At 47.7% G+C, this 27,585-nt stretch overlaps 1 protein-coding gene across 1 annotated transcript in view; it reads left to right on the forward strand.

Annotated features, from left to right (window-relative positions):
- The first annotated feature begins 1,410 nt into the window (after window positions 1–1,410).
- Window positions 1,411–27,585, forward strand: part of LOC120928120 — a 60,142-nt gene continuing 33,967 nt past the window's right edge. Inside the window, exons 1-3 of the mRNA XM_040339232.1 lie at window positions 1,411–1,487; window positions 19,835–19,878; window positions 23,768–23,813. Of these exons, the coding sequence (XP_040195166.1) occupies window positions 19,861–19,878; window positions 23,768–23,813 (64 nt within the window). The 5' untranslated portion in view covers window positions 1,411–1,487; window positions 19,835–19,860. The remainder of the gene's footprint in view (window positions 1,488–19,834; window positions 19,879–23,767; window positions 23,814–27,585) is intronic.

Raw genomic sequence — 27,585 nt, forward strand, 5'->3', positions numbered from 1 at the left:
GGACCGTATCCGCGGATAAATCCTCTTGAGGATTTCCGCGGATTTGGATCCGATGGAGTGTACTCACCATCGGATCGAAATCCGCGGCGAAATCCCATCGCGATGACGTGTCGCGCCGTCGCCGCGATGATGACGTGCGCGACGCTGTCATATAAGGAATTCCACGCATGCGTCGAATCATTACGACGCATGCGAGGGAGGGAATCGGACGGATCGATCCGGTGAGTCTGTACAGACCACCGGATCGATCCGCTGAAGCCGATTCCAGCGGATAGATTTCTTAGCATGCTAAGAAATTTTTATCTGCTGGAAATCAGTCGGCCCGAAAAAAATCAGCGGAAAAAGATCCGCTGGGTTGTACACACCAGCGGATCTATCCGCTGGAACTGATCCACAGATCAATTCCAGCGGATAGATCCTCTCGTGTGTACGGGGCCTTACAAATCTATCCGCTGGAATCGGCTCCAGCGGATCGATCCGGTGGTCTGTAGAGACTCACCGGATCGATCCATCCGAACCCGTCCCTCGCATGCGTCGTAATGATTCGACGCATGCGTGGATATCCTTATATGACAGCGTCGCGCACGTTGCCGCGTCATCATCGCGGCGACGGCGCGACACGTCACCGCGGTTGAATTCCGTGCAGATTTGGATCCGATGGTGAGTACATGCCAACGGATCCAAATCCGACAGAGGATTTATCCACGGATACGGTCCGGCGGACCGTATCCGCGGATCGATCCTATCGTGTGTATCGGCCTAATTGTCATTCAAAGTGTGAGAGCGCTGAAATCTGAAACTTGTCCTGGGCAGGAAGGGAGTATAAGTGCCCGGTATTGAAGGGGTTAATGACTTTTTTTGTAGTATTATACTTTATTTGTTTTGCACTAAACATTGTGTTTGGAGGAATTTATACATGAAAAAGCACTTTAATGATATGTTAATGATATTTTATGGAAGTCGCGGTATAACGTTTCTATGTTGATGGTTTAGTACATACGGCACACAGAGGGTATAGACAGGCGCAGCAGCATTTGCACTTTTTATTTTACTTCACTTTGTGGGAACACAATTAGGTTGGATGCGCCCACACATTTATTAGCTCAGCCGTACGTCATTTTTAGCTAGCGCGGAATAATACATTCATTTTTTTATTGGCACTTATTTTATCTATTTTATGTCTCCTTTCTGTGGCTATTGTAGGATGCCGGGATTTGTTTGCGGTATTTACCACACAGAATTGTTTATTCAGTGAGACATTAGCCTGGTATCCGGAGGGTTTTGTCACAAGGTATAACACACCATGATAAGAATTGTATGTAGCTGGATGAGGTTAGAACATTTCTTCCTTGTAAGTTCTAAATGAAACTAAGATCACCCCTCCCCCATAGAAAGTGAAAGATATGCAGATATACGTATATATAAAAAGCCAAGACTCTTGTGTTTCATTCCTGAGTCCCGGTCTACAAGTACCATTCCGGAGGAGGGTGAGTCTGTTTCACTTTTATTTCTACACAGGAAGCAATGAGGATACAATGTTACTCTTCACTCTCTTCTATGTCTTTATGTCTATCGTGGCTAGAGGTGTCCGCATGGGCGTAGCATAAGGGGTTTTTAGGGGTCACAATCACACGATCTGTACACTGTGCTGGGATGGGAAAGGAACTCTGCCAAATGATCTGCCGGGGGGGCCTGTCCTCTGATTCTCCAGCGGTGATCCCTGTCCTCTGATTCTCCAGCGGTGATCCCTGTCCTCTGATTCTCCAGCTGTGATCCCTGTCCTCTGATTCTCCAGCGGTGATCCCTGTCCTCTGATTCTCCAGCTGTGATCCCTGTCCTCTGATTCTCCAGCGGTGATCCCTGTCCTCTGATTCTCCAGCTGTGATCCCTGTCCTCTGATTCTCCAGCGGTGATCCCTGTCCTCTGATTCTCCAGCGGTGATCCCTGTCCTCTGATTCTCCAGCTGTGATCCCTGTCCTCTGATTCTCCAGCCGTGATCCCTGTCCTCTGATTCTCCAGTCGTGATCCCTGTCCTCTGATTCTCCAGCGGTGATCCCTGTCCTCTGATTCTCCAGCGGTGATCCCTGTCCTCTGATTCTCCAGCTGTGATCCCTGTCTTCTGATTCTCCAGCCGTGATCCCTGTCCTCTGATTCTCCAGCAGTGATCCCTGTCCTCTGATTCTTCAGCGGTGATCCCTGTCCTCTGATTCTCCAGCCGTTATCCCTGTCCTCTGATTCTTCAGCAGTGATCCCTGTCCTCTGATTCTCCAGCAGTGATCCCTGTCCTCTGATTCTCCAGCCGTGTGATCCCTGTCCTCTGATTCTCCAGCGGTGATCCCTGTCCTCTGATTCTCCAGCGGTGATCCCTGTCCTCTGATTCTCCAGCAGTGATCCCTGTCCTCTGATTCTCCAGCGGTAAACCCTGTCCTCTCATTCTCCAGGGGTGATCCCTGTCCTCTGATTCTCCAGCGGTGATCCCTGTCCTCTGATTCTCCAGCGGTGATCCCTGTCCTCTGATGTAAGGAGGAACTCAAAACTCTTAAAGTGGATGTAACCCCGCCCTCTCATCCTTTCTAAACTCCTGCCATAATGCTGATCTATACGGATATAGACGCCTCCTGCATGTATCCTTACCTGTCACATATCTTCCCTCTGTCTGTTATAAGAACTGAAAAACTGCAGATTTCTGTGGGCGGATCTGTTGTCTGGAGCTCGGTGGGTGGAGTCATAATGTCAGTAGACTCCCCGCCCACCTCTACACTGCCCTTGTCAATGTGCATTTTTTCCTGTGTATTCCTTACGCTGAATTCTGCTATGATCACCAACATCCAGTCAAAATCCAGAAAAGTAACCACATGACTTCAGAAAAGGAGTGGGGGTGGGAATTAAAAAAATAATGCCTGTCTCAAGCTAGTGCATGAGATATGTAAATAACCTGTCACTCACAGCAAGGGGGGCGGAACAGACAAAAGTTTTCTCCTGTTTGTCCGTTTATCTCCCTGAAAAAGAAAAGAGGATTGCTCAGAGCTGGATTAACTCTTTGTGGCAAGACTGGGCACAGATGATAGGGAATCTTATTCTCTACATTGTGACAGCAAAAAAAAATGGGGTTTACATCCACTTTAACCACTTAAGGACCGCCTCCTGCAGATATACGTCGGCAGAATGGCACGGCTGGGCACAAGCACGTACATGTACGTCCTCTTTAAGTGCCCAGCCGTGGTTCGCGGGCGCATGCCCGTGACCCGGTCCGAAGCTCCGTGGCCGCGGGACCTGCGGACCCGATCGCCGCTGGAGTCCCGTGATCGGTCCCCGGAGCTGAAGAACGGGGAGAGCTGTGTGTAAACAAGGCTTCCTCATTCTTCACTGTGGCCTCGTTATTGATCGTGTGATCCCTGATATAGGGAAGCATGATCAATGACGTCACAAGTCCAGCCCCGCCCCCCTACAGTTAGAAACACACAATAGGTCACACATAACCCCTTCAGCGCCCCCTAGTGGTTAACTCCCAAACTGCAATTGTCATTTTAACAGTAATCAGTGCATTTGTATTGCATTTTTCGCTGTGAAAATGACATTGGTCCCAAAAATGTGTCAAAATTGTCCGAAGTGTCCGCCATAATGTCGCAGTCACGGAAAAAAAAAAAACGCTGATCGCCGCCATTACTAGTAAAAAAAATAGTAATAATAAAAATGCAATAAAACTATCCCCTATTTTGTAAACGCTATATATTTTGTGCAAACCAACCGATAAACGCTTATAGCGATTTTTTTTTACCAAAAATATGTAGAAGAATACGTATCGGCCTAAACTGAAGAAAGAAAACATTTTTTTATATATTTTTGGGGGATATTTATTATAGAAAAAAGTAAAAAATATTGCATTTTTTTTCAAAATTGTCGCTCTATTTTTGCGCAAAAAATAAAAACCGCAGAGGTGATCAAATACCACCAAAAGAAATCTCTATTTGTGGGGGGGAAAAGGACGCCAATTTTGTTTGGGAGCCACGTCGCAAGACCGCGCAATTGTCAGTTAAAGCGACGCAGTGCCGAATCGCAAGAACTGTCCGGGTCCTTTACCTGCATTTTGGTCCGGGGCTGAAGTGGTTAAGCAACTTTGAGTATGTTTCCAAGCAGTGAGTGTATCTGCACGTGCGTGGAAGTGGAGGGTGGTAGTGGGGGGGGGGCCTAGGTAAACTTTTGCATTGGGTCCCACAAGCTTCAAGCTACGTCTCTGGGTGTCCATTTATGAAGCAATGAAAACATTTCACTGCTCCCTTTTCCAGCATTCTCAGAGGAAATCGGTCTCCTCTGAGGACCTGTCTATAAAGCTTTGTCGATCGCTTCTCCTTTGGAGGAGTGAAGCGATCTACAAAAACGCTTCCAACAGTGGAGAATGGCCCCTAATACTGGAATCTCATGAGACTTTACGAGATTACAGTACCAGAAGGGCCGTCTTTACCGCAGGGCAAAAGGGGCAGCTGCCCAGGGCCTAGGGCTGCCACCTTCCCTTCAAGCCAAAGCCAAACACTTTAGAGGCCTGGGACACCATTGGTTTCTCCAAGGAGAGCAGAAATGCGATGCGCATAGCTTGCCGCAGCGAACAGTGGGTGTGACCAAATTGCTCTTGCTGACATCATCGGCCTGCCCCCCAGTGATGCCAAGCCTGCCCCCAGACAGCCCCCCACAGCTCTCAGATGGCAGCAGATTTGTGTGGGACTATTTTGGTTACTTATCCCCTTAGCTCCGAGTGTAACGGAATGACCCGTGACACTCAGAGACTTTTGAAGGATGTGGGGTACTCCTGTGCCAGCGTCACTAATGACTCTTGGGTCTAGGGTCACCCTGTGCCCCTTTTGGGCATAGGATGACTGATAACTGATAATTCATATTGCAGGATATCTTGAGATATTACAAGTGGTTATTCTGACCCCACCAGGTCAGTGGAGTGTTTTCATTCAATGTGAGGACACATGCTTTTGAGATGTTAATTGGGACTGCTCCTAGACATTCCATTGTCCATTGTGAGATGCTAACTAAGTCTGAAAGGTCAGATGTCTCCTTTCAGGGTAGGGAATTAGCATGTCAATTATGTTTAGTAAAGGAATGTGTTTTGTGTAACAGGTGAGGGGAACTTGTCAAGCTGTAGTAATTAACCCCTCTAATGCGGAGACGGGACGTCTGGGGGATGATTAGTAATTAGCCCATCTGAATGTGTACTGAAGTGTGATGTGTGGGTGGAGAGTTTCTTTGTTCCTTTGATTAAAGTGGAGGTTCACCCAAAAAATAAATTTTTAACATTAGATTGAGGCTCATTTTGTGATGGGGAATCGGGTGTTTTTTTTTAAATCAAAGCAGTACTTACCGTTGCAGAGAGCGATCTTCTCCGGCGCTTCCGGGTATGGTCTTCGGGACTGGGCGTTCCTATTTGATTGACAGGCTTCCGACGGTCGCATACATCGCGTCACGATTTTCCGAAAGTAGCCGAACGTCGGTGCGCAGGCGCCGTATAGAGCGCCTGAGTATGCATGTCTGCAGGAGGCAGATGTACTTGGTGATTGAGCAGCAAGGCGCTGATGCTAGGGTGACCACGTGTCCTGGATTGCCCGGGACAGTCCCGCATCACCGGGCACCTTCACTCTGGTACAATACAGTGTGCCGGAATGAAACTGACACAGGTCCCTGCATGAACCCCTCAGAGCTTAAGATATGAACCCCCCCCCCCCCCCCGAACCCTAACTAGTGAAGAACTACAGGTTCCAGCATGAACCTGTGAAATCTATGGAGTCACACCCTTAGATCTCACAGGTTGACGCTGGGAGTTTCAAATTTGGGGGGGTAACATCTTTAGATATCAGGGGTTCATAATGGGACTGGTAGTCCTTTACTTGGGGGGGGGGTGTGATCCAGCAGTGTAGATCTACAGGTCCCAGGATAAACCTGTAAAATCTATGGGATCACACCCTTAGATCTCAGGGGTTCATGCTGGGTGTTTTAGTCCTTCAAATTTGGGGTGGGGGTCGCAACTTTAGATATTAGGAGTTCATGCTGGCACTTGTAGTCCTTCACTTTTGGGGGAATTTGAAACTCTGAACTTTAACTGACTAGCCTGCCTGCTCTATCTACCTAGAAAAAAATGACACTCTCTCTTTCTCTCTCTGTCTTCTCTTTCTTAACCTCCGCAACACACTACACAAGGACGACCTGCAGGCGGCCTTATATAGTGTGGGGCGTGTACTAAACCCCCTGAGCCATAATTGGCCAAAGCCACCCTGGCTTTGGCCAATTATGGCTCTCCGTTTTTTGCAAGCTGTGATTGGCCAAGCATGCGGGTCATAGTGCATACTTGGCCAATCATCAGCCAGCAATGCACTTTGAATTATGGGCCGTGACACGCCACTCGAATTTGGCGCAAACGGCCCATAACGTTCGTTATTCGACAAACGATACTGCCAATACCACCTTTAAAGTAGTTGTAAACCCTTACAGACCACTTTTACTTACAGGTAAACCAAGATTAAGGGTTACCTGTAGGTGCAAACTGCAGAGCACACGGGCAGTACACACCAAGTAGCTTTAGGTGCAAACTACAGAGCACAAGTGCAGTACACACCAAGTAGCTTTAGGTGCAAACTACAGAGAACACGGGCAGTACACACCAAGTAGCTTTAGGTGTACACTACAGAGGACACGGGCAGTACACACCAAGTAGCTTTAGGTGTACACTACAGAGGACACGGGCAGTACACACCAAGTAGCTTTAGGTGCACACTACAGAGGACCCGGGCAGTACACACCAAGTAGCTTTAGGTGCAAACTACAGAGAACACGGGCAGTACACACCAAGTAGCTTTAGGTGCAAACTACAGCGCACACGGGCAGTACACACCAAGTAGCTTTAGGTGTACACTACAGAGTAGTGAAACAATATGCAGCGCTAAAAATTCTTATAAAGAACAAATTATGCATCAATGTGATGATAACACAATAACCTGTGAATGAGTGTCCATTTGAAACAACCAGCACAAAAAGAAAAACACAAAGAAAAAAGTCCATCAATATGGGGTGTATGACCACATCCTCATCTTTGGAAAAAACTTTCTGCACGGTAGAATCGGAAATAGATGGAATACTCTTACCAGATGTCGTGGATCTGCTTGTCAGCGACAACAGATCACAAAGGCATGTAAGGGATCGGCTCGGCTCTGCTCGGCTGGATGTTGGTACAGTGGTAGACTCACCACGGGGTATCCTGTTGAATGGCTGTAGGCCTAGACTGGAACCTCACCGTAGGTGTACTCGCTCCAACTCGAATCCGTGGACAGGAACCAAGGGTCCGATTCTTTACACGCCAACTGGTGATACGAACAGTGGTGTCCACTGATGCAAGGTGCACACTGGTATGGAGTTTTGAAAAAACTTTGTATCCAAGCAAGTCATGCAGGGAAGAGAAAGAAAACAATGCTCCGGATGGTGCAGGTAAAAGAGGATAGGTTTTATTGAAATAAAACCAATGACATGAAAGTGATTGCAAGAATTGGGCTTGCTATAAAAAATTGGGCTTGCTTTACCTGCACCCCATATTGCTTTTATTCAATTTTTTACTGAAGTGATCACTTTCATGTCATTGGTTTTATTTCAATAAAACCTATCCTCTTTTACCTGCACCATCCGGAGCATTGTTTTCTTTCTCTTCCCTGCATGACTTGCTTGGATACAAAGTTTTTTCAAAACTCCATACCAGTGTGCACCTTGCATCAGTGGACACCACTGTTCGTATCACCAGTTGGCGTGTAAAGAATCGGACCCTTGGTTCCTGTCCACGGATTCGAGTTGGAGCGAGTACACCTACGGTGAGGTTCCAGTCTAGGCCTACAGCCATTCAACAGGATACCCCGTGGTGAGTCTACCACCGTACCATCATCCAGCCGAGCAGAGCCGAGCCGATCCCTTACATGCCTTTGTGATCTGTTGTCGCTGACAAGCAGATCCACGACATCTGGTAAGAGTATTCCATCTATTTCCGATTCTACCGTGCAGAAAGTTTTTTCCAAAGATGAGGATGTGGTCATACACCCCATATTGATGGACTTTTTTCTTTGTGTTTTTCTTTTTGTGCTGGTTGTTTCAAATGGACACTCATTCACAGGTTATTGTGTTATCATCACATTGATGCATAATTTGTTCTTTATAAGAATTTTTAGCGCTGCATATTGTTTCACTATTTTATTTTCAATTTTTGTCATATTGCTTGTGTGGCTGCTCACTTGATATTTAGATCAGCGCAGTATTTCCCCCTTTTCACATGTACACTACAGAGGACACGGGCAGTACACACCAAGTAGCTTTAGGTGCAAACTACAGAGGACACGGGCAGTACACACCAAGTAGCTTTAGGTGTACACTACAGAGGACCCGGGCAGTACACACCAAGTAGCTTTAGGTGCAAACTACAGAGGACACGGGCAGTACACACCAAGTAGCTTTAGGTGTACACTACAGAGGACACGGGCAGTACACACCAAGTAGCTTTAGGTGCACACTACAGAGGACCCGGGCAGTACACACCAAGTAGCTTTAGGTGCAAACTACAGAGGACACGGGCAGTACACACCAAGTAGCTTTAGGTGTACACTACAGAGGACACGGGCAGTACACACCAAGTAGCTTTAGGTGCACACTACAGAGGACCCGGGCAGTACACACCACGTAGCTTTAGGTGTACACTACAGAGGACACGGGCAGTACACACCAAGTAGCTTTAGGTGCACACTACAGAGGACCCGGGCAGTACACACCAAGTAGCTTTAGGTGCAAACTACAGAGGACCCGGGCAGTACACACCACGTAGCTTTAGGTGTACACTACAGAGGACACGGGCAGTACACACCAAGTAGCTTTAGGTGCACACTACAGAGGACACGGGCAGTACACACCACGTAGCTTTAGGTGTAAACTACAGAGGACCCGGGCAGTACACACCAAGTAGCTTTAGGTGCAAACTACAGAGCACAAGTGCAGTACACACCAAGTAGCTTTAGGTGCACACTACAGAGGACACAGGCAGTACACACCAAGTAGCTTTAGGTGCAAACTACAGAGCACAAGTGCAGTACACACCAAGTAGCTTTAGGTGCACACTACAGAGGACACAGGCAGTACACACCAAGTAGCTTTAGGTGCAAACTACAGAGGACCCGGGCAGTACACACCACGTAGCTTTAGGTGTACACTACAGAGGACACGGGCAGTACACACCAAGTAGCTTTAGGTGTACACTGCAGAGGACACAGGCAGTACACACCAAGTAGCTTTAGGTGCACACTACAGAGGACCCGGGCAGTACACACCACGTAGCTTTAGGTGTACACTACAGAGGACACGGGCAATACACACCAAGTAGCTTTAGGTGCACACTACAGAGGACACGGGCAGTACACACCACGTAGCTTTAGGTGTAAACTACAGAGAACATGGGCAGTACACACCAAGTAGCTTTAGGTGCAAACTACAGAGCACAAGTGCAGTACACACCAAGTAGCTTTAGGTGCAAACTACAGAGGACACAGGCAGTACACACCAAGTAGCTTTAGGTGCAAACTACAGAGCACAAGTGCAGTACACACCAAGTAGCTTTAGGTGCACACTACAGAGGACACAGGCAGTACACACCAAGTAGCTTTAGGTGCAAACTACAGAGAACACGGGCAGTACACACCAAGTAGCTTTAGATGCAAACTGCAGGGGACACGTGCAGTACACACCACGAAGCTTTAGGTGCAAAGGTTCATACAATAATAATTCTACCCTTTTGGCCGCAGAGGCCATGGTTCCCTCTACTCCTACACATGGCGTCGGCTCCCCCAAGACGTCTGCCGCTAAAGAGAGATCTCGTATGGCAGTGCCAATGGGTTCACCCCAACCCGAACAGTTTGAAAACTGACGACCTGGCTGCTGAATCAACCAGACTCCAGGCACAAGGCATTTCAAAGGAAGTAATCTCAACACTGTTAAAGTCTAGAAAGGCCTCGACCAATGTCACCTACAACAGGATTTGGGGCAAAGTTTACAACTTTTGCGTTACAGAAAAATTTCGCTTCGGTGGATCCGAATGTGGCACAAGTACTGGACCTTTTGCAATCTGCTCTAAACAAAGGCTTAGCCTATAGTACATTGAAGGTACAAATTTCAGCTTTGTCGTGTTTTACAGGATACAGGTGGGCAGATGAACCACTGGTAAAACAATTCTTAAAATCGACCATGAAAATTAATCCTCCAAGGAAGTCTCTATTTCCGGCCTGGGACTTAGGCACAGTGCTAAGAGCACTACTTCTGCATCCTTTTGTACCGGCAGAATCTTGTCCATTCTGGTTCCTAACACTTAAACTGTTTTTTTCTCACCGCCGTAACATCGGCAAGAAGGGTATCCGAGCTAGCGGCCCTGTCCAGTAAGGAACCGTACTGTATCATCCTTCCAGACAAAGTAATTCTGAGGCCTTCACCAATAGCAACGCCCAAGGTAGTTTCAAAAATTTCACCTTAACTGGGAGGCAGTGCTACCTAGCTTTACATTACCTCCTAGGCAGGAAGAAAAACTGGACCTCAGACCTCTGGACATGGTCAACCTTGTCTCAATTTACCTGGACCGTTCTCAACAAGTGCGCAAAACGGATTCCCTTTTCATCTTACCATCTGGGCCTAAAAAAGGACAAGCCGTTTCAACAAGAATAATCTCGACCTGGATCACCAAAGTAAGAAAGCTCACATACGAGAAACAAGGGCTGACGCCTCCTCAGGCAACTAGAGCTCACTCTACCAGAGGGGTGGCAGCCTCCTGGGCAGCATTTGCCAAAATACCAGTTGAGGAAATATGCAAGACGGCCAGTTGGAGTTCCTGCAAGACCTTCGCAAAGCATTAGAAATCTAGACGTGACGTCATCTAAGGCGTCTAGTTTCGGAAATGCCATGGTATCGGCACCTTTTCAGGCAAAATAAAGAAAGATTCACTTAAGCAGCATTTATAGTTGTCGTCCGAGTCTTATATACATTTTCCCGCCCTAGGGTGTTAAATTAAATCCCATGATGTGCTGACGGGAGGACTGGCCAGGAAAACTGAAAATTGTTATTCTTACCTTCGGTAATTTTCCTTTCCTGGCCTGTCCTCACGTCAGCACAGCCTTTCCCTCCCTATAGTCTGTCGTCCGCCAAATTAGTGGAACAAGGACTGGGAGGAGGGGCCCCCTACTTATTAGCTAAAAGAAGGTGGTACTGGTGGACCGGAGGAGGGGATTAACCCATGATGTGCTGACGTGAGGACAGGCCAGGAAAGGAAAATTACCGAAGGTAAGAATAACAATTTTCTGTTATATGTAAAAGGAACCCAAAGCTACAATAAGCAATAAGATAGAAAAAGTAAAAAACCGGTGAACAAGCCAAATACAGGATGTGTATGAAACAAACACGAACCTTCAATTTAAACAAAAAATATTAAATAAAATCTGGTAACAATAAATATACAAATGTGACAAGTACAATACGTGATACGGAGCAATGTCATTCGACATATAAATCAACATTAACCACTTAAGACCCGGACCAAAATGCAGCTAAAGGACCTTGCCCCTTTTCGCGATTCGGCACTGCATCGCTTTAAATCGTGCGACGTGGCTCCCAAACAAAATTGGCGTAATTTTTTTCCCACAAATAGAGCTTTCTTTTGGTGGTATTTGATCACCTCTGCGGTTTTTATTTTTTGCGCTATAAACAAAAAAATAGCGTCAATTTTAAAAAAAATAACTATTTTTTAATTTTTGCTATAATAAATATCTCCCAAAAATATATTAAAAAAACATTTTTTTCCTCAGTTTAGTCCGATACGTATTCTTCTACATATTTTTGAAAATAAAAATCGCAATAAGCGTTTATTGATTGGTTTGCGCAAAAGTTATAGCGTTTACAAAATAGGGGATAGTTTTATGGCATTTGTATTAATATTTTTTTTTTACTAGTAATGGCGGCGATCAGCGATTTTTTTTCGGTGCTGCGACATTACGGCGGACACTTCCGACACTTTTGACACATTTTTGGGACCATTGGCATTTTTATAGCGATCAGTGCTATAAAAATGCATTGGATTACTATAAAAATGCCACTGGCAGGGAAGGGGTTAAGTGTGTTCCCTGGGTGTGTTATAACTGAAGGGGGGGAGGGGACTGACTTGGGGAAATGACTGATCGCTGTTCATACATTGTATGAACAGAGGATCAGCATTTCTCCCCCTGACAGGACCGGGAGCTGTGCGTTTACACACACAACTCCCGGTTCTCGCTCTGGAACGAGCGATCGCGGGTGCCCGGCGGTGATCGCACCCACCGGGCGAGCAGGCAGCGCGCGCCCCTAGTGACTGCAATGCAAAATCACGTTATATTATGTGATTTTGCACAACCGAGCCGACCTGCCGCCGTAAAACTGCGTCGGGCGGTTGGCAAGAGGTTAAAGAAGAATTAAAAAAAAAAAACTCTTTAAACCCACAAGTGTTTTTTTTTTAGCACTAATATTCCTTTATATTGGCTTTGAAAAACTTACAAATGCAGCAATTTAGAAATCAGATGAAAGGTTTAGCGCTGAGAAACACTTGAAAGATAAAAAGTGCATTTTGTATACAACTATAGAGATCAGAAGAAAATGAGGGACAAAGGAGGAGAATGAGGGACAGAGGGACATTGCTCCAAATCAGGGACAGTTGGGGCCCGGGAGCGATGCTGTTCACTCAGATTCACTTCTCCTATGCCTTGTACACACGGTCAGAATATCCAATGAAAAAATTCCGTCTGAAATTCCGATCGTGTGTACGGGGCATTATGTTGCACAACGCATTTTGGGGGTTATCCTCAAAAGGGATACGCCGGTGTATCTACTGATACGCCGTCGTATCCCTGTTTCTATCTATGGAACTGATCCAGAGAATCAGTTTCCCATAGATAGACAGAAGATCCGACATGTGTAATTGAATTACACTGTCGGATCTTAAGGATGCAATTCTAGGCCGGCCGCTAGGTGGCGAGGCCATTGCGGCCGGCCTAGAATATGCAAATGAACACTTACGGCGATCCACGAACGTTCCGACGGGTCCGTCGCGCTAAATCTACGTCGTTTACGTCGTGTAAAAATAGGGCTAAGTCCTATTTGACTAAGCCCTATTAAGTATGGCCTTCGTTCCCGCGTCGAAATTTTAAACTCTACGTCGTTTGCGTAAGACGTCCGTGAATGGCGCTGGACGCCATTTACGTTAACGTCTAAGCAAATGACGTCGGAGCGACGTCTGTTAGCGCAATGCACGTCGGGTAAGTTACCCGACGGAGCATGCGCAGTACGTCCGGCGCGGGAGCGCGCCTAATTTAAATGGGACTCGCCCCATTAGATTCGGCACGCCTTGCGCCGGACACATTTAAGTTACACCGCCGCAAATTTCAAGGTAAGTGCTTTGTGGATCGGGCACTTAGGTAGAAATTTTGCGGCGGTGTAACTTAAATCGGAAGATTTAAGTTACGCCGGATATTTGTGGATCTGGCCCTTTGTATCCTCACAAAGAAACATGTAGGTTTAACGATCATTCCTCCTGCTCTCTGATTTCTGACGTCAGAGAACCCCTGGCTGCATGCTTGAATGCAAAAAAAAATGCTCTTTTTGTCTAGTCCTTCTATACAGTATACACTCCCTTCTTTCTAATATAAGTGGCTGCTGTCATTCAGTTTGTAGATGCCCGTGCCTCTCCTCTCAGCAGTGGCGTATTTCGTTTCTTTGTGCTGCCCTGAGCAAGATGAAAATCTGGCGCCCGTCCTTCTCAAGCGGCTATTCGGGGTCTCTGGTCCCAGGGCCGGCCCTATGATGGGACCGGGTGGTACCATGGGTACCAGGCATCACTTTTAGGGGGGCAGCATACTGATGCCCACCAGCCCGTTCCGCCAGCTCCGCTACCCAAATAAAATAGATATCCTTTTTTTCCCACAGATAGAGCTTTCTTTTGGTGATATTTGATCACCTCTGCGTTTTTCTTTTTTTTGTGCTATAAATCTATATCTTTTTTAACTTTTTGCTATAATAAATATCCCCAAAATTTCGAAAAATAAACTATTTTCTTCACTTTAGGCCAATATGTATTCTTCTACATATTTTTGGTACCAAAAAAAAAAACACAATTAGCGTACATTGATTAGTTTGCGCAAAAGACATCGTGGCCGCCGGCAATTCACAGATCCCTTTATACTCCTGGATACATGTATAGAGCCATGGCAGGTCCTTTTATACGCCTATATGCATGTACAGAGCCATGACAGGCCCTCTTTATACTCCTATATGCATGTACAGAGCCATGACAGGCCCTCGTTATACTCCTTTATACATGTATAGAGCCATGACAGGCCCTCTTTATACTCCTATATACATGTATAGAGCCATGACAGGTCCTCTTTATACATGTATAGAGACATGACAGGTCCTCTTTATACTCCTTTATACATGTATAGAGCCATGACAGGTCCTCTTTATACTCCTATATACATGTATAGAGCCATGACAGGTCCTCTTTATACTCCTATATACATGTATAGAGCCATGACAGGTCCTCTTTATACTCCTATATACATGTATAGAGCCATGACGGGTCCTCTTTATACTTCTTTATACATGTATAGAGCCATGACGGGTCCCCTTTAGTTATCATGATATAAAATAATGAACGTGGGGGCCTTTTGGTTGGCGTGGGGGGGGGGGGGGGCAGCATTTTATTCTTGGTCCCAGGCAGCACAATGTCTTGGGCTGGAACTGTCTGGTCCCTATGTGGGTATTCTGGGAGCTATTTGGGTTCACTGGTGGCTATGTGGGGTCTCTGGTGGCTATGTGGGGTCTCTGGTGGCTATTGAGGGTATTCTGGGAGCTATTTGGCAAATCACCTGGATGAGAGTTAACTAACTCTCTCATCCCCCTCTAAATTTAAAATAGCACCTGGAATGAAAGTACACAGGCACTACACACTCCCCCCACTCCCTGCCTCTCTTCCCTCAATAATATCCCCCTCCCTGCCTCTCTACCCTCAATAATATCCCCCTTCCTGCCTCTCTACCCTCAATAATATCCCCCTTCCTGCCTCTCTACCCTCAATAATATCCCCCTCCCTGCCCCTCCACCCTCAATAATATCCCCCTTCCTGCCTCTCCACCCTCAATAATATCCCCCTCCCTGCCTCTCCACCCTCAATAATATCCCCCTTCCTGCCTCTCTACCCTCAATAATATCCCCCTCCCTGCCTTTCTACCCTCAATAATATCCCCCTCCCTGCCCCTCCACCCTCAATAATATCCCCCTTCCTGCCTCTCTACCCTCAATAATATCCCCCTTCCTGCCTCTCCACCCTCAATAATATCCCCCTCCCTGCCTTTCTACCCTCAATAATATCCCCCTCCCTGCCTCTCTACCCTCAATAATATCCCCCTCCCTGCCTCTCTACCCTCAATAAGATCCCCCTCCCTGCCTCTCTACCCTCAATAATATCCCCCTCCCTGCCTCTCTACCCTCAATAATATCCCCCTCCCTGCCTCTCCACCCTCAATAAAATCCCCCTCCCTGCCTCTCTACCCTCAATAATATCCCCCTCCCTGCCTCTCCACCCTCAATAATATCCCCCTCCCTGCCTCTCCACCCTCAATAATAACTCCCCTCCTTGCCTCTCCACCCTCAAAAATACCCCTCTTTTCTGCAAAAACAGCAGTGTGCTGATAAATAATGAGTGGCAATGTAGTAAGGAGGGGGGTGGGGTCTGTGTAATGATGGGGGTATTATGGGGGAGGGATGTTGTGTAATAATGGGGGGTAGTATGGGGGAGGGGGCCTGTGTAGTCATGGGGGTAGTATGGGGAATGGGGATCCTATGCAGTGATTTGGGTAGTACGGGGGAGGGAGTCCTGCGTAATGATGGGGGGAAGGTGGGGTGAAAATGCATGGTAGGGCCCCAGGAAAATCTACCCTCAATAATAACCCCCTCCCTGCCTCTCTACCTTAAATAATATCCCCCTCCCTGCCTCTCCACCCTCAATAATATCCCCCTCTCTGCCTCTCTACCCTCAATAATATCCCCCTACCTGCCTCTCTACCCTCAATAATATCCCCCTCCCTGCCTCTCTACCCTCAATAAGATCCCCCTCCCTGCCTCTCTACCCTCAATAAGATCCCCCTCCCTGCCTCTCTACCCTCAATAATATCCCCCTCCCTGCCTCTCTACCCTCAATAATATCCCCCTCCCTGCCTCTCCACCCTCAATAATATCCCCCTCCCTGCCTCTCCACCCTCAATAATAACCCCCTCCCTGCCTCTCCACCCTCAATAATATCCCCCTCTCTGCCTCTCTACCCTCAATAATATCCCCCTCCCTGCCTCTCCACCCTCAATAATAACCCCCTCCCTGCCTCTCCACCCTCAATAATATCCCCCTCTCTGCCTCTCTACCCTCAATAATATCCCCCTCCCTGCCTCTCTACCCTCAATAATATCCCCCTCCCTGCCTCTCCACCCTCAATAATAACCCCCTCCCTGCCTCTCCACCCTCAATAATATCCCCCTCCCTGCCTCTCTACCCTCAATAAGATCCCCCTCCCTGCCTCTCTACCCTCAATAAGATCCCCCTCCCTGCCTCTCTACCCTCAATAATACCCCCCTCCCTGCCTCTCTACCCTCAATAAGATCCCCCTCCCTGCCTCTCTACCCTCAATAATATCCCCCTCCCTGCTTCTCTACCCTCAATAATATCCCCCTCCCTGCCTCTCCACCCTCAATAAAATCCCCCTCCCTGCCTCTCCACCCTCAATAATAACCCCCCTTCCTGTCTCTCCACCCTCAATAATAATCCCCCTCCCTGCCTCTCCACCCTCAATAATATCCCCCCTTCCTGTCTCTCCACCCTCAATAATAATCCCCCTCCCTGCCTCTCTACCCTCAATAATATCCCCCTCTCTGCCTCTCTACCCTCAATAATATCCCCCTCCCTGCCTCTCCACCCTCAATAATATCCCCCTCCCTGCCTCTCTACCCTCAATAATATCCCCCTCTCTGCCTCTCCACCCTCAATAATATCCCCCTCCCTGCCTCTCTACCCTCAATAATATCCCCCTCTCTGCCTCTCTACCCTCAATAATATCCCCCTCTCTGCCTCTCTACCCTCAATAATATCCCCCTCCCTGCCTCTCCACCCTCAATAATATCCCCCTCCCTGCCTCTCTACCCTCAATAATATCCCCCTCTCTGCCTCTCTACCCTCAATAAAATCCCCCTCCCTGCCTCTCTACCCTCAATAATATCCCCCTCCCTGCCTCTCCACCCTCAATAATATCCCCCTCCCTGCCTCTCTACCCTCAATAATATCCCCCTACCTGCCTCTCCACCCTCAATAATATCCCCCTCTCTGCCTCTCTACCCTCAATAATATCCCCCTCCCTGCCTCTCCACCCTCAATAATATCCCCCTCCCTGCCTCTCTACCCTCAATAATATCCCCCTCCCTGCCTCTCTACCCTCAATAATATCCCCCTCCCTGCCTCTCCACCCTCAATAATATCCCCCTCTCTGCCTCTCTACCCTCAATAATATCCCCCTCCCTGCCTCTCTACCCTCAATAATATCCCCCTCCCTGCCTCTCTACCCTCAATAATATCCCCCTCCCTGCCTCTCTACCCTCAATAATATCCCCCTCCCTGCCTCTCCACCCTCAATAATATCCCCCTCTCTGCCTCTCTACCCTCAATAATATCCCCCTCTCTGCCTCTCTACCCTCAATAATATCCCCCTCTCTGCCTCTCTACCCTCAATAATATCCCCCTCTCTGCCTCTCTACCCTCAATAATATCCCCCTCTCTGCCTCTCTACCCTCAATAATATCCCCCTCTCTGCCTCTCCACCCTCAATAATATCCCCCTCCCTGCCTCTCCACCCTCAATAATATCCCCCTCCCTGCCTCTCCACCCTCAATAATATCCCCCTCCCTGCCTCTCTACCCTCAATAATATCCCCCTCCCTGCCTCTCTACCCTCAATAATATTCCCCTCTCTGCCTCTCTACCCTCAATAATATCCCCCTCCCTGCCTCTCCACCCTCAATAATATCCCCCTCCCTGCCTCTCCGCCCTCAAAAATACCCCTCTCTGCCTCTCTACCCTCAATAATATCCCCCTCCCTGCCCCTCCACCCTCAATAATAACCCCCCTTCCTGTCTCTCCACCCTCAATAATATCCCCCTCCCTGCCGCTCCGCCCTCAAAAATACCCCTCCTTTCTGCAAAAACAGCAGTGTGCTGATAAATAATGAGTGGCAATGTAGTAAGGAGGGGGGTGGGGTCTGTGTAATGATGGGGGTAATATGGGGGAGGGATGTTGTGTAATAATGGGGGGTAGTATGGGGGAGGGGGCCTGTGTAGTCATGGGGGTAGTATGGAGAATGGGGATCCTATGCAGTGATTTGGGTAGTACGGGGGAGGGAGTCCTGCGTAATGATGGGGGGAAGGTGGGGCGAAAATGCATGGTAGGGCCCCAGGAAAATTTTGCCCAGGGTCCAATCAATGGTAAAGATGGCCCTGACCGGGTTCAGGTAAGTAGAAGGGGGCTCTGGGGGACAGGGGGGCTCTGCATTTTTCACCTAAATGCATAGAATGTATTAAGGTAAAAACCTTGAGACTTTACAACTCTCTTAACCACTTAAGGACCGTCTCCTGCACATTTACGTTGGCAAAATTGGCACGGCTGGGCACAAGCACGTACAGGTACGTGCTGTGCTAGTGTCCAGCTGTGGGTCACGGGACCTGTGACCGGGACCGCGGGACCCGATCGCCGCTGGAGTCCCGCGATCAGTCCCCGGAGCTGAAGAACAGGGAGAGGTGAGTGTAAACACACCTTCCCCGTTCTTCACTGTGGCTCCGTCATTGATCGTGTGTTCCCTGATATAGGGAAACACGATCAATGACGTCACACCTACAGCCACACCCCCCTACAGTTAGAAACACATATTAGGTCATACATAACCCCTTCAGCGCCCCCTGTGGTTAACTCCCAAACTGCAATTGTCATTTTCACAGTAAACAATGCATTTTAAATGCATTTTTTGCTGTGAAAATGACAATGGTCCGAAAAATGTGTCAAAATTGTCCGATGTGTCCGCCATAATGTAGCAGACATGAAAAAAATCGCTGATCGCCGCCATTAGTAGTAAAAAAATAAAAAAAATAAAATGCAATAAAACTATCCCCTATTTTGTAAACGCTATAAATTTTGCGCAAACCAACCGATAAACGATTATTGCGATTTTTTTTTTTTTTACCAAAAATAGGTAGAAGAATCCGCATCGGCCTAAACTGAGGGAAAAAAATGTTTTATATATTTTTGGGGGATATTTATTATAGCAAAAAGTAAAAAATATTGCATTTTTTTCAAAACTGTCGCTCTATTTTTGTTTATAGCGCAAAAAATAAAAATCGCAGAGGTGATCAAATACCACCAAAAGAAAGCTCTATTTGTGGGAAAAAAAGAACGCCAATTTTGTTTGGGAGCCACGTTGCACTACCGCGCAATTTACAGTTAAAGTGACGCAGTGCCGAATCGCAAAACCTGGCCGGGTCCTTTAGCTGCCTAAAGGTCCGGGTCTTAGGTGGTTAACTGGTCAAAATAAAATAGGGAATGTGATAACATCTGTAACCATTTTCTTGGCAAACCATCATCAGAGTTTGTCCTTTTTTGGTTGAACTAGATGGACTTTTTTCATCCTGACTAACTATGTAACTGACTCTTTATATTTCTTCCAGCAGGAGAAGTCACACCACAATCTACTATGCGATTTATATTACAGGTGAGATTCTAAAGATTTATTGGATTTATTTATACTTCTCTAAATGTGGATCTCCCATTTCCTCCTGGAATACTGAACATGATGAAACCACATAAACAAGCAGTGGCGGCTGGTGCTCAAAATTTTTGGGGGGGCGCAAACGAAAAAAAAAAAATTTGCAGCCTCACTGTGCCCATCACATGCAGCCACTGTGCCATCAAACGCAGCCACTGTGCCATGCCACCAAATGCAGCCACTGTGCCATCAATTGTCACCACTGTGCCATGCCATCAAACAGCAACTGTGCCATCAATTGTCACCACTGTGCCATGCCATCAAACAGCAACTGTGCCATCAATTGTCACCACTGTGCCATGCCATCAAACGCAGCCACTGTGCCATCAATTGTCACCACTGTGCCATGCCATCAAACGCAGCCACTGTGCCATCAATTGTCACCACTGTGCCATGCCATCAAACAGCAACTGTGCCATCAATTGTCACCACTGTGCCATGCCATCAAACGCAGCCACTGTGCCATCAATTGTCACCACTGTGCCATGCCATCAAACGCAGCCACTGTGCCATCAATTGTCACCACTGTGCCATGCAACACAGCAACTGTGCCATCAATTGTCACCACTGTGCCATGCCATCAAACGCAGCCACTGTGCCATCAATTGTCACCACTGTGCCATACCATGAAACGCAGCCACTGTGCCATCAATTGTCACCACTGTGCCATACCATCAAACGCAGTCACTGTGCCATCAATTGTCACCACTGTGCCATACCATGAAACGCAGCCACTGTGCCATCAATTGTCACCACTGTGCCATACCATCAAACGCAGTCACTGTGCCATCAATTGTCACCACTGTGCCATACCATCAAACGCAGTCACTGTGCCATCAATTGTCACCACTGTGCCATGCCATCAAACGCAGCCACTGTGCCCCTCAACTGTTGCCACTGTGCCAATTGTCACCACTGTGCCCTTTAATTGTCACCACTGTGCCCATTGTCACCACTGTGCCCCATGATGCCACTGTGCCCATTGTCACCACTGTGCCCCATGATGCCACTGTGCCCATTGTCACTCACCACTGTGCCCCATGATGCCACTGTGCCCATTGTCACCTCTGTGCCCTTTGTCACCACTGTGCCCCATGATGCCACTGTGCCAATTGTCACCTCTGTGCTCTTTGTCACCACTGTGCCCCATGATGTCACTGTGCCCCTTTCCCTGTAAAAAGCACTTACCTGAGGATTCCATGTGCTCCCTCGATGTCTTCTGCCGCTGTGGTGAAGCTTCAGCCAATCAGGTTCCTGATAACCAGAATCCGGGAACCTGATTGGCTGAAACGGCCGTTTGTCTTATACAATGAGCGCAGATTGCCTGCGCTCAGAGTATAGACAGCTGAGAGCCAGAGAAAAGCCTATCAGAGCCGCTGGCTTTGATAGGCAGTTCCCCTCAGCCAACCAGCTGCCGCTATTCGGGTAACCGGCGTCCCGCATCCGGTTATCTGAATAGACCAGGCAGCGCTGGCAACCAGCAATAACATACATTCGTGCATTTATGCACGAATGTATGTTATTTGCGAGAGGGGGTGGCGCTGCAGCGCCCTCTATAGATGGCCGCCAGAACTGCGGCTAAAATGTCAAAATGACATTTTAGCCGAATAAAAGTTCTTAAAGGGCCCGTTTTTGTTTTTTTGTTTTTTTGGGACTGTGGGAGGGGGGGGCGGCGCCGTGCGTCCCTATGGACGGGCCGCCACTGTAAACAAGGTGGAGATGTGAAGATGTAGAGGTTCTACAGTAAGGGTGCCCAACCTTTTGAAGAGTGTGGGCCACTTAAGCGAATTGGTAACTGGTCGCGAGACACAAAGAGCCAGTGTTGCCAACCGCCAGTATTTTTATTGGCAGCCAGTAAAAAAAAAAGGCAATTTTCTCCTGCCAGTAAATGCCAATAAATGTAAAAGGTTGCCAGTAAAAAATATGGCTGTGGCGCAAACAAACAATTGCAGCCTCACTGTGCCCATCAAATGCAGGAACTGTACCCATCAAATGCAGCCACTGTGCCCATCAAACGCAGCCACTGTGCCATCATTTATCGCCACTGTGCCCATCAATTGTCACCACTGGGCCATGCCATCAAACGCAGCCACTGTGCCATCAATTGTCGCCACTGTGAGGGGGACAAACTGTCTGTTTTTGAGGGGGGAGCTGGCTGTATTTGAGGGGGGCAAACTGGCTGTTTTTGAGGGGGAAACTGGCTGTATTGTAGGGGGGCAAACTGCCTGGTTTTGAGGGGGGAGCTGGCTGTATTGGAGGGGGGAACTGGCTGTATTGGAGGGGGAAAACTGGCTGTTTTTGAGGGGGGAACTGGCTGTATTTGAGGGGGGCAAACTGTCTGTTTTTGAGGGGCAAACTGTCTGTTTTTGAGGGGGGAACTGGCTGTATTGGAGGGGGGAACCTGGCTGTTTTTGAGGGGGAACTTTCTGTATTGGAGGGGGGAACTGCCTGTATTGGAGGGGGGAACTGCCTGTATTGGAGGGGGGGAACTGGCTGTATTGGAGGGGGGGAACTGGCTGTATTGGAGGGGGGAACTGGCTGTATTGGAGGGGGGAACTGGCTGTTTTTGAGGGGGGAACTGGCTGTATTTGAGGGGGGCAAACTGGCTGTTTTTTAGGGGGGAACTGGCTGTATTGCAGGGGGGAACTGGCTGTATTGGAGGGGGGAACTGGCTGTATTGGAGGGGGGAACTGGCTGTATTGGAGGGGGCAAACTGGCTGTATTTGAGGGGGGAACTGGCTGTATTGGAGGGGGGAACTGGCTGTATTGGAGGGGGCAAACTGGCTGTTTTTTAGGGGGGAACTGGCTGTATTGCAGGGGGGAACTGGCTGTATTGGAGGGGGGAACTGGCTGTATTGCAGGGGGGAACTGGCTGTATTGGAGGGGGGAACTGGCTGTATTGGAGGGGGCAAACTGGCTGTTTTTGAGGGGGGAACTGGCTGTATTGGAGGGGGCAAACTGGCTGTTTTTGAGGGGGAAACTGGCTGTATTGGAGGGGGCAAACTGGCTGTTTTTGAGGGGGAAACTGGCTGTTTTTGAGGGGGGAACTGGCTGTATTGGAGGGGGGGAACTCGCTGTATTGGAGGGGGCAAACTGGCTGTTTTTGAGGGGGGAACTCGCTGTATTGGAGGGGGGCAAACTGGCTGTTTTTGAGGGGGGCAAACTGGCTGTTTTTGAGGGGGGAACTGGCTGTATTGGAGGGGGGAACTGGCTGTATTGGAGGGGGCAAACTGTCTGTTTTTGAGGGGGGAACTGGCTGTATTTGAGGGGGGCAAACTGGCTGTATTTGATGGGGAAACTGGCTGTATTTGAGGGGGTAAACTGGAGGCAATTGATGGGCACAGTGACTGCGTTTGATGACACAGTGGTGACAATAGATGGGCACAGTAGCTGCGTTTGATGGGCACAGTGAGGCTGCAATTGATTTCTTTTTTTAAGTTTGTTTGTGCCCCCCAAAACATTTTGAGCACCAATTGCCACTGACTACGGCCCTCCAGTTGTTCCCAGCTACACCTGAGGTCAGATAACTATTCCAAACTCAGGGATTGATCCTCCCACACAATTGCTGGAACATTCTTCAGGAAGCAGCAGGAAGAAGCAATCAACCACCAGGCTCAGGGAAAGCCTAAACAGGCCTAAATAAATGAATTGCAGCTCACCTGGCTACAGCAGAGCTATATACTAATTTTAGCCAGCAGAGGACAGAAGAGCTACACCCGTGACACCTTGTACCATATAAAAATACAACAATAAGATATTTGTGTCTTTTTGCGTTGTCTTTACTAAATATTTAATATCAATGTACTGACTACATTAACATGTTTGTGTTTTATAGATGCACCTCATGATGTACATAAATTCCCTGCACGTGGAGTACTTGGGTAAGTGGGACTTTTATTCAAAGTAGTAGATACAGGGGGAACCAAAGGCGCCGCATCCTGTTGTTTGCCAAACGTTTTTCATCAACCAAAAAATTATTAGACTTTCAAGGTGCCAAAAAGAGATAACAAATCTTAGTAATAAAATCTATTTTTCTTGTACAAAAAAACACAATACAGGAGGATACAATTTTATTAAAACATGATAGCAAGTGTAACTAAGACAATAAAACGTTGACATGTTTCACTCATTGCTTCCTCAGGAAACCACAATATTCAAAGACAAAGAAGAGCATAATTCGTATTCATTTGTACAATATTTTTTAAAGGTTAGCTTGTAACCACGAGTTGTGTGCAGTTTTTTCTTAACCACTTCAGCTCCAGAAGATTTACCCCTCCTTCATGACCAGGCCATTTTTTGCAATACGCTACTGCGTGACTTTATCTGACAATTGCGCGATCGTGTGACTCTGTACCCAAAGTCCTTTTTTCCCACAAATAGAGCTTTCTTTTGGTGGTATTTGATCATCTCTGCGGTTTTTATCTTTTGCGCTATAAAGAAAAAAAGACCCAAATAAAAAAAAGCACCGGAGAGCGAGCAGGAGAATAACTGGGGAGCGCCAAGACGACAGCGGAGAGCGGAGAAGACGGAAGAAGACCCCCCGGAGAGCGGAGAAGACCCCCAGAGAGCGGAGAAGACCCCCCCGGAGAGTGGAGAAGACCCTCAGAGCTGACTAATAAATTATTTTAAAACCCTGTGTTGTGTGTTTATTTTATTGACACTTTTCCTCCAGGTGAATGGGTACGATGTACCCCATATTCATTCACCTAGGGTAGGGGGCTGGTATCTGGGGGCTCCCAGATTCCGATAAGCCCCCCGCCCGCAGACCCTGACAACCAATGGCCGGCCAGGGTTGTCGGGAAGAGGCCCTGTCCTTATCAACATGGGGACAGGGTACTTTGGGGTGGGGGGCCGCAGCGCACCTCCCTGCCCCAGAGCACCCACCCCCCATGTTGAGGGCATGCGGCCTGGTATGGCTCAGGAGGGGGGGGGGGCGCTCGCTTGTCCCCACTCCTTTCTGACCGTGCTTGGATACGGGTCTGGTATGGATTGTGGGGGAACCCCCACGCCGTTTTTCAGAGTAGGGGGTTCTCCTTACAATCCATACCAGACCTAAGGGCCTGGTATGCCCCTGGGGGGAACCCATGCCGGTTTTTTATTTAAAATTTGGCGTGGAGTTCCCCCTCATGATTCATACCAAACGCCGTGGCTAGAATTGGTGGGAATCCAAGTCGGATCCCCGTCGCTTCTATGACACGCTCGCTGGAATGTGCTTTTCCCATTCCAGCGAGTGCGAGATGTCAACACCATGTCGCCGAGAATCAGCGCGATGCCGTCGTGCTGGAAACACATTCTCTGCGACAGGTACTGTAGTTAGGAATCTAACATGAACAGTGTAAATGTGCGACCAGAATGTACATATATTTTTGAACTTTATATTATTTGCATAGCCCCATCCAAGTTTTCTTCCTTTCCCCATCCAATTCTATGGGATGCCCTTTACTCATGGGCCCAATGGTGGAAGAGCGCAAGGTCTCCAACATCCACCAGCTCTGTGATGTCATTATGGAGGAGGGGAAGAGGACTCCAGTGACAACCTGTAAAGCTCTGGTGACCTCCATATCCATAGCAGTGCTGGAAAATAATGGCGGCCACACAACATATTGACACTTTGGGCCCAATTTGGACATTTTTTCTATAATATTGAATATCTATAGTTAGACTGGAGGAAGTGGTATATGACAGAAGCACTCAAGCGGGGAGAGTGAAGCGTTTCCATCACACCATACTCTTCCCATTTTTGAATGATGGATTGAACAGAAGTTCCGTGAGATCTTCAAGGCTTGGGAGATTTTTTTTATAACCCAACCCTGCTTTAAAACATCTCCACAACTTTATCCCGGACCTGTCTGGTGTGTTCCTTGGCCTTCATGATGCAGTTTGTTTACTAAAGTTCTCTAACAAACCTCTGAGGGCTTCACAGAACAGCTGTATTTACTCTATTTACTAACTAGGTGACTTCTGAAGGCAATCGGTTCCACTAGATTTTAGTTAGGGGTATCAGAGTAAAGGGAGCTGAATACAAATGTCCCTCCCCCACACTTTTCACATATTTTATTTGTATCATTTATCATTTTCCTTCCACTTCCACAATTATGTGCCACTCTGTGTTGGTCTATCACATAAAATCCCAATAAAATACATTTACGTTTTTGGTTGTAACATGAGAAAATGTGGAAGACACTGTAGGTACTGTATTGTCCTTGATCAGGAGTCTCCAAACTGCGGCCTGAGGGCCAAATGTGGCCCTTTGCTAGCCTTTATCCGGCCCTTGGGGCACTATCCCCCCCCCCCACTGACATGAGGCACTATTCCTCCCACTGACACTAGCAATGGGGCACTATTTCTTCCACCAATGAAGGGATACTATTCCGCCTACTAATAGGAACACTACTCCTACTCCTATTGACCACTAACCCTGAGGCCATATTTATTCTCACTCATGCTGAGCCAGTGACATTTTCTGCCCCTGTTGGCCACAATCCGGCCCTCTCAAAGTCTGTAGGACAATAAACTGGCCCTTTGTTTGAAATGTTTGGAGACCCCTGACCTTGATGATGCCCTGGAGGAGGGGCGAAACACATCAACGTATTTCCGGTTGCACAAACCATTGACGCAAATTCCACTACCCGTGGAACGCGCACCATCCAGCGGCGAACCCGGAACTTACTGATGCCCGTTTTACAGAGTTGTCTCGTGAGTGGCGTTGTTTGATTGCGCAGTTCATTTAGTACCAGCTGTACTTCACTATCGGCTTTTCTCTGTTTCCCATTATGATTGATCCACCTCGGTCCATCCACGTGAATACCCGTATGCAAGCTTCTGCGAGAGTCCAGTTTATATACACCAGATATTTTATATCACAGCCTCACTGACTCCTAGACTACAAAGCTGAGGGTCCATTAACTGTGGTGAGTGGGGTCACAAGGGGGGAGTGTGGCACTTTATCCTGAATCACAAAGCACTTTAATTTGGAGCACTTGGCACTTTATTCATTATATATGTATATATTTTGATATTATTGTCACGGTCAATATTTTTTGAGCACATTATTAAGTTGATGTTCAATATGCTGCTAGCGCTGTTAATTCATGTATTCGTTTTTCAAGGTTTTAGCACCTTTGTAATTGCTGATGCGGTTTATTTATTGTTTATTCACTATCCCATTTAGCGCAAGTTCTATTTAGTATATACACTCTAGGTATTATCTCCCTCCATGTGGATATCAGTGACACCGAACAGCCAGAATAACATAGTCAACATATGTGCCCAGTGTTCAGGAAACACTTAGCATGATATTAAACAGTTGGTTAATCCCTCCACTGGCTTCCCTTCACCTCTGCCCCAAGTTACATATCCAAACCATTCAGTATCCACCACCCCTCTCTGCCAATCCCCCCCACTAGCTTCCCATCATCTGCTATGAAGTACAGCACTAACCACTCGGTGACCACCACCCCCCTCTACTAATTCCTCCAACTGGCTTCCCATCATCTGCTCTGAACTACATCACCAACCACTTGGTGTCCACCACCCCCCTCTGCTAATTACTCCAACTGGCTTCCCATCATCTGCTATGAGGTACATCACTAACCACTCGGTGTCCACCACCCCCCTCTGCTAATTCCTCCAACTGGCTTCCCATCATCTGCT

Source organism: Rana temporaria, chromosome 2 (assembly GCF_905171775.1).
Source record: "Rana temporaria chromosome 2, aRanTem1.1, whole genome shotgun sequence".
Classification (NCBI taxonomy): Eukaryota; Metazoa; Chordata; class Amphibia; order Anura; family Ranidae; genus Rana; species Rana temporaria.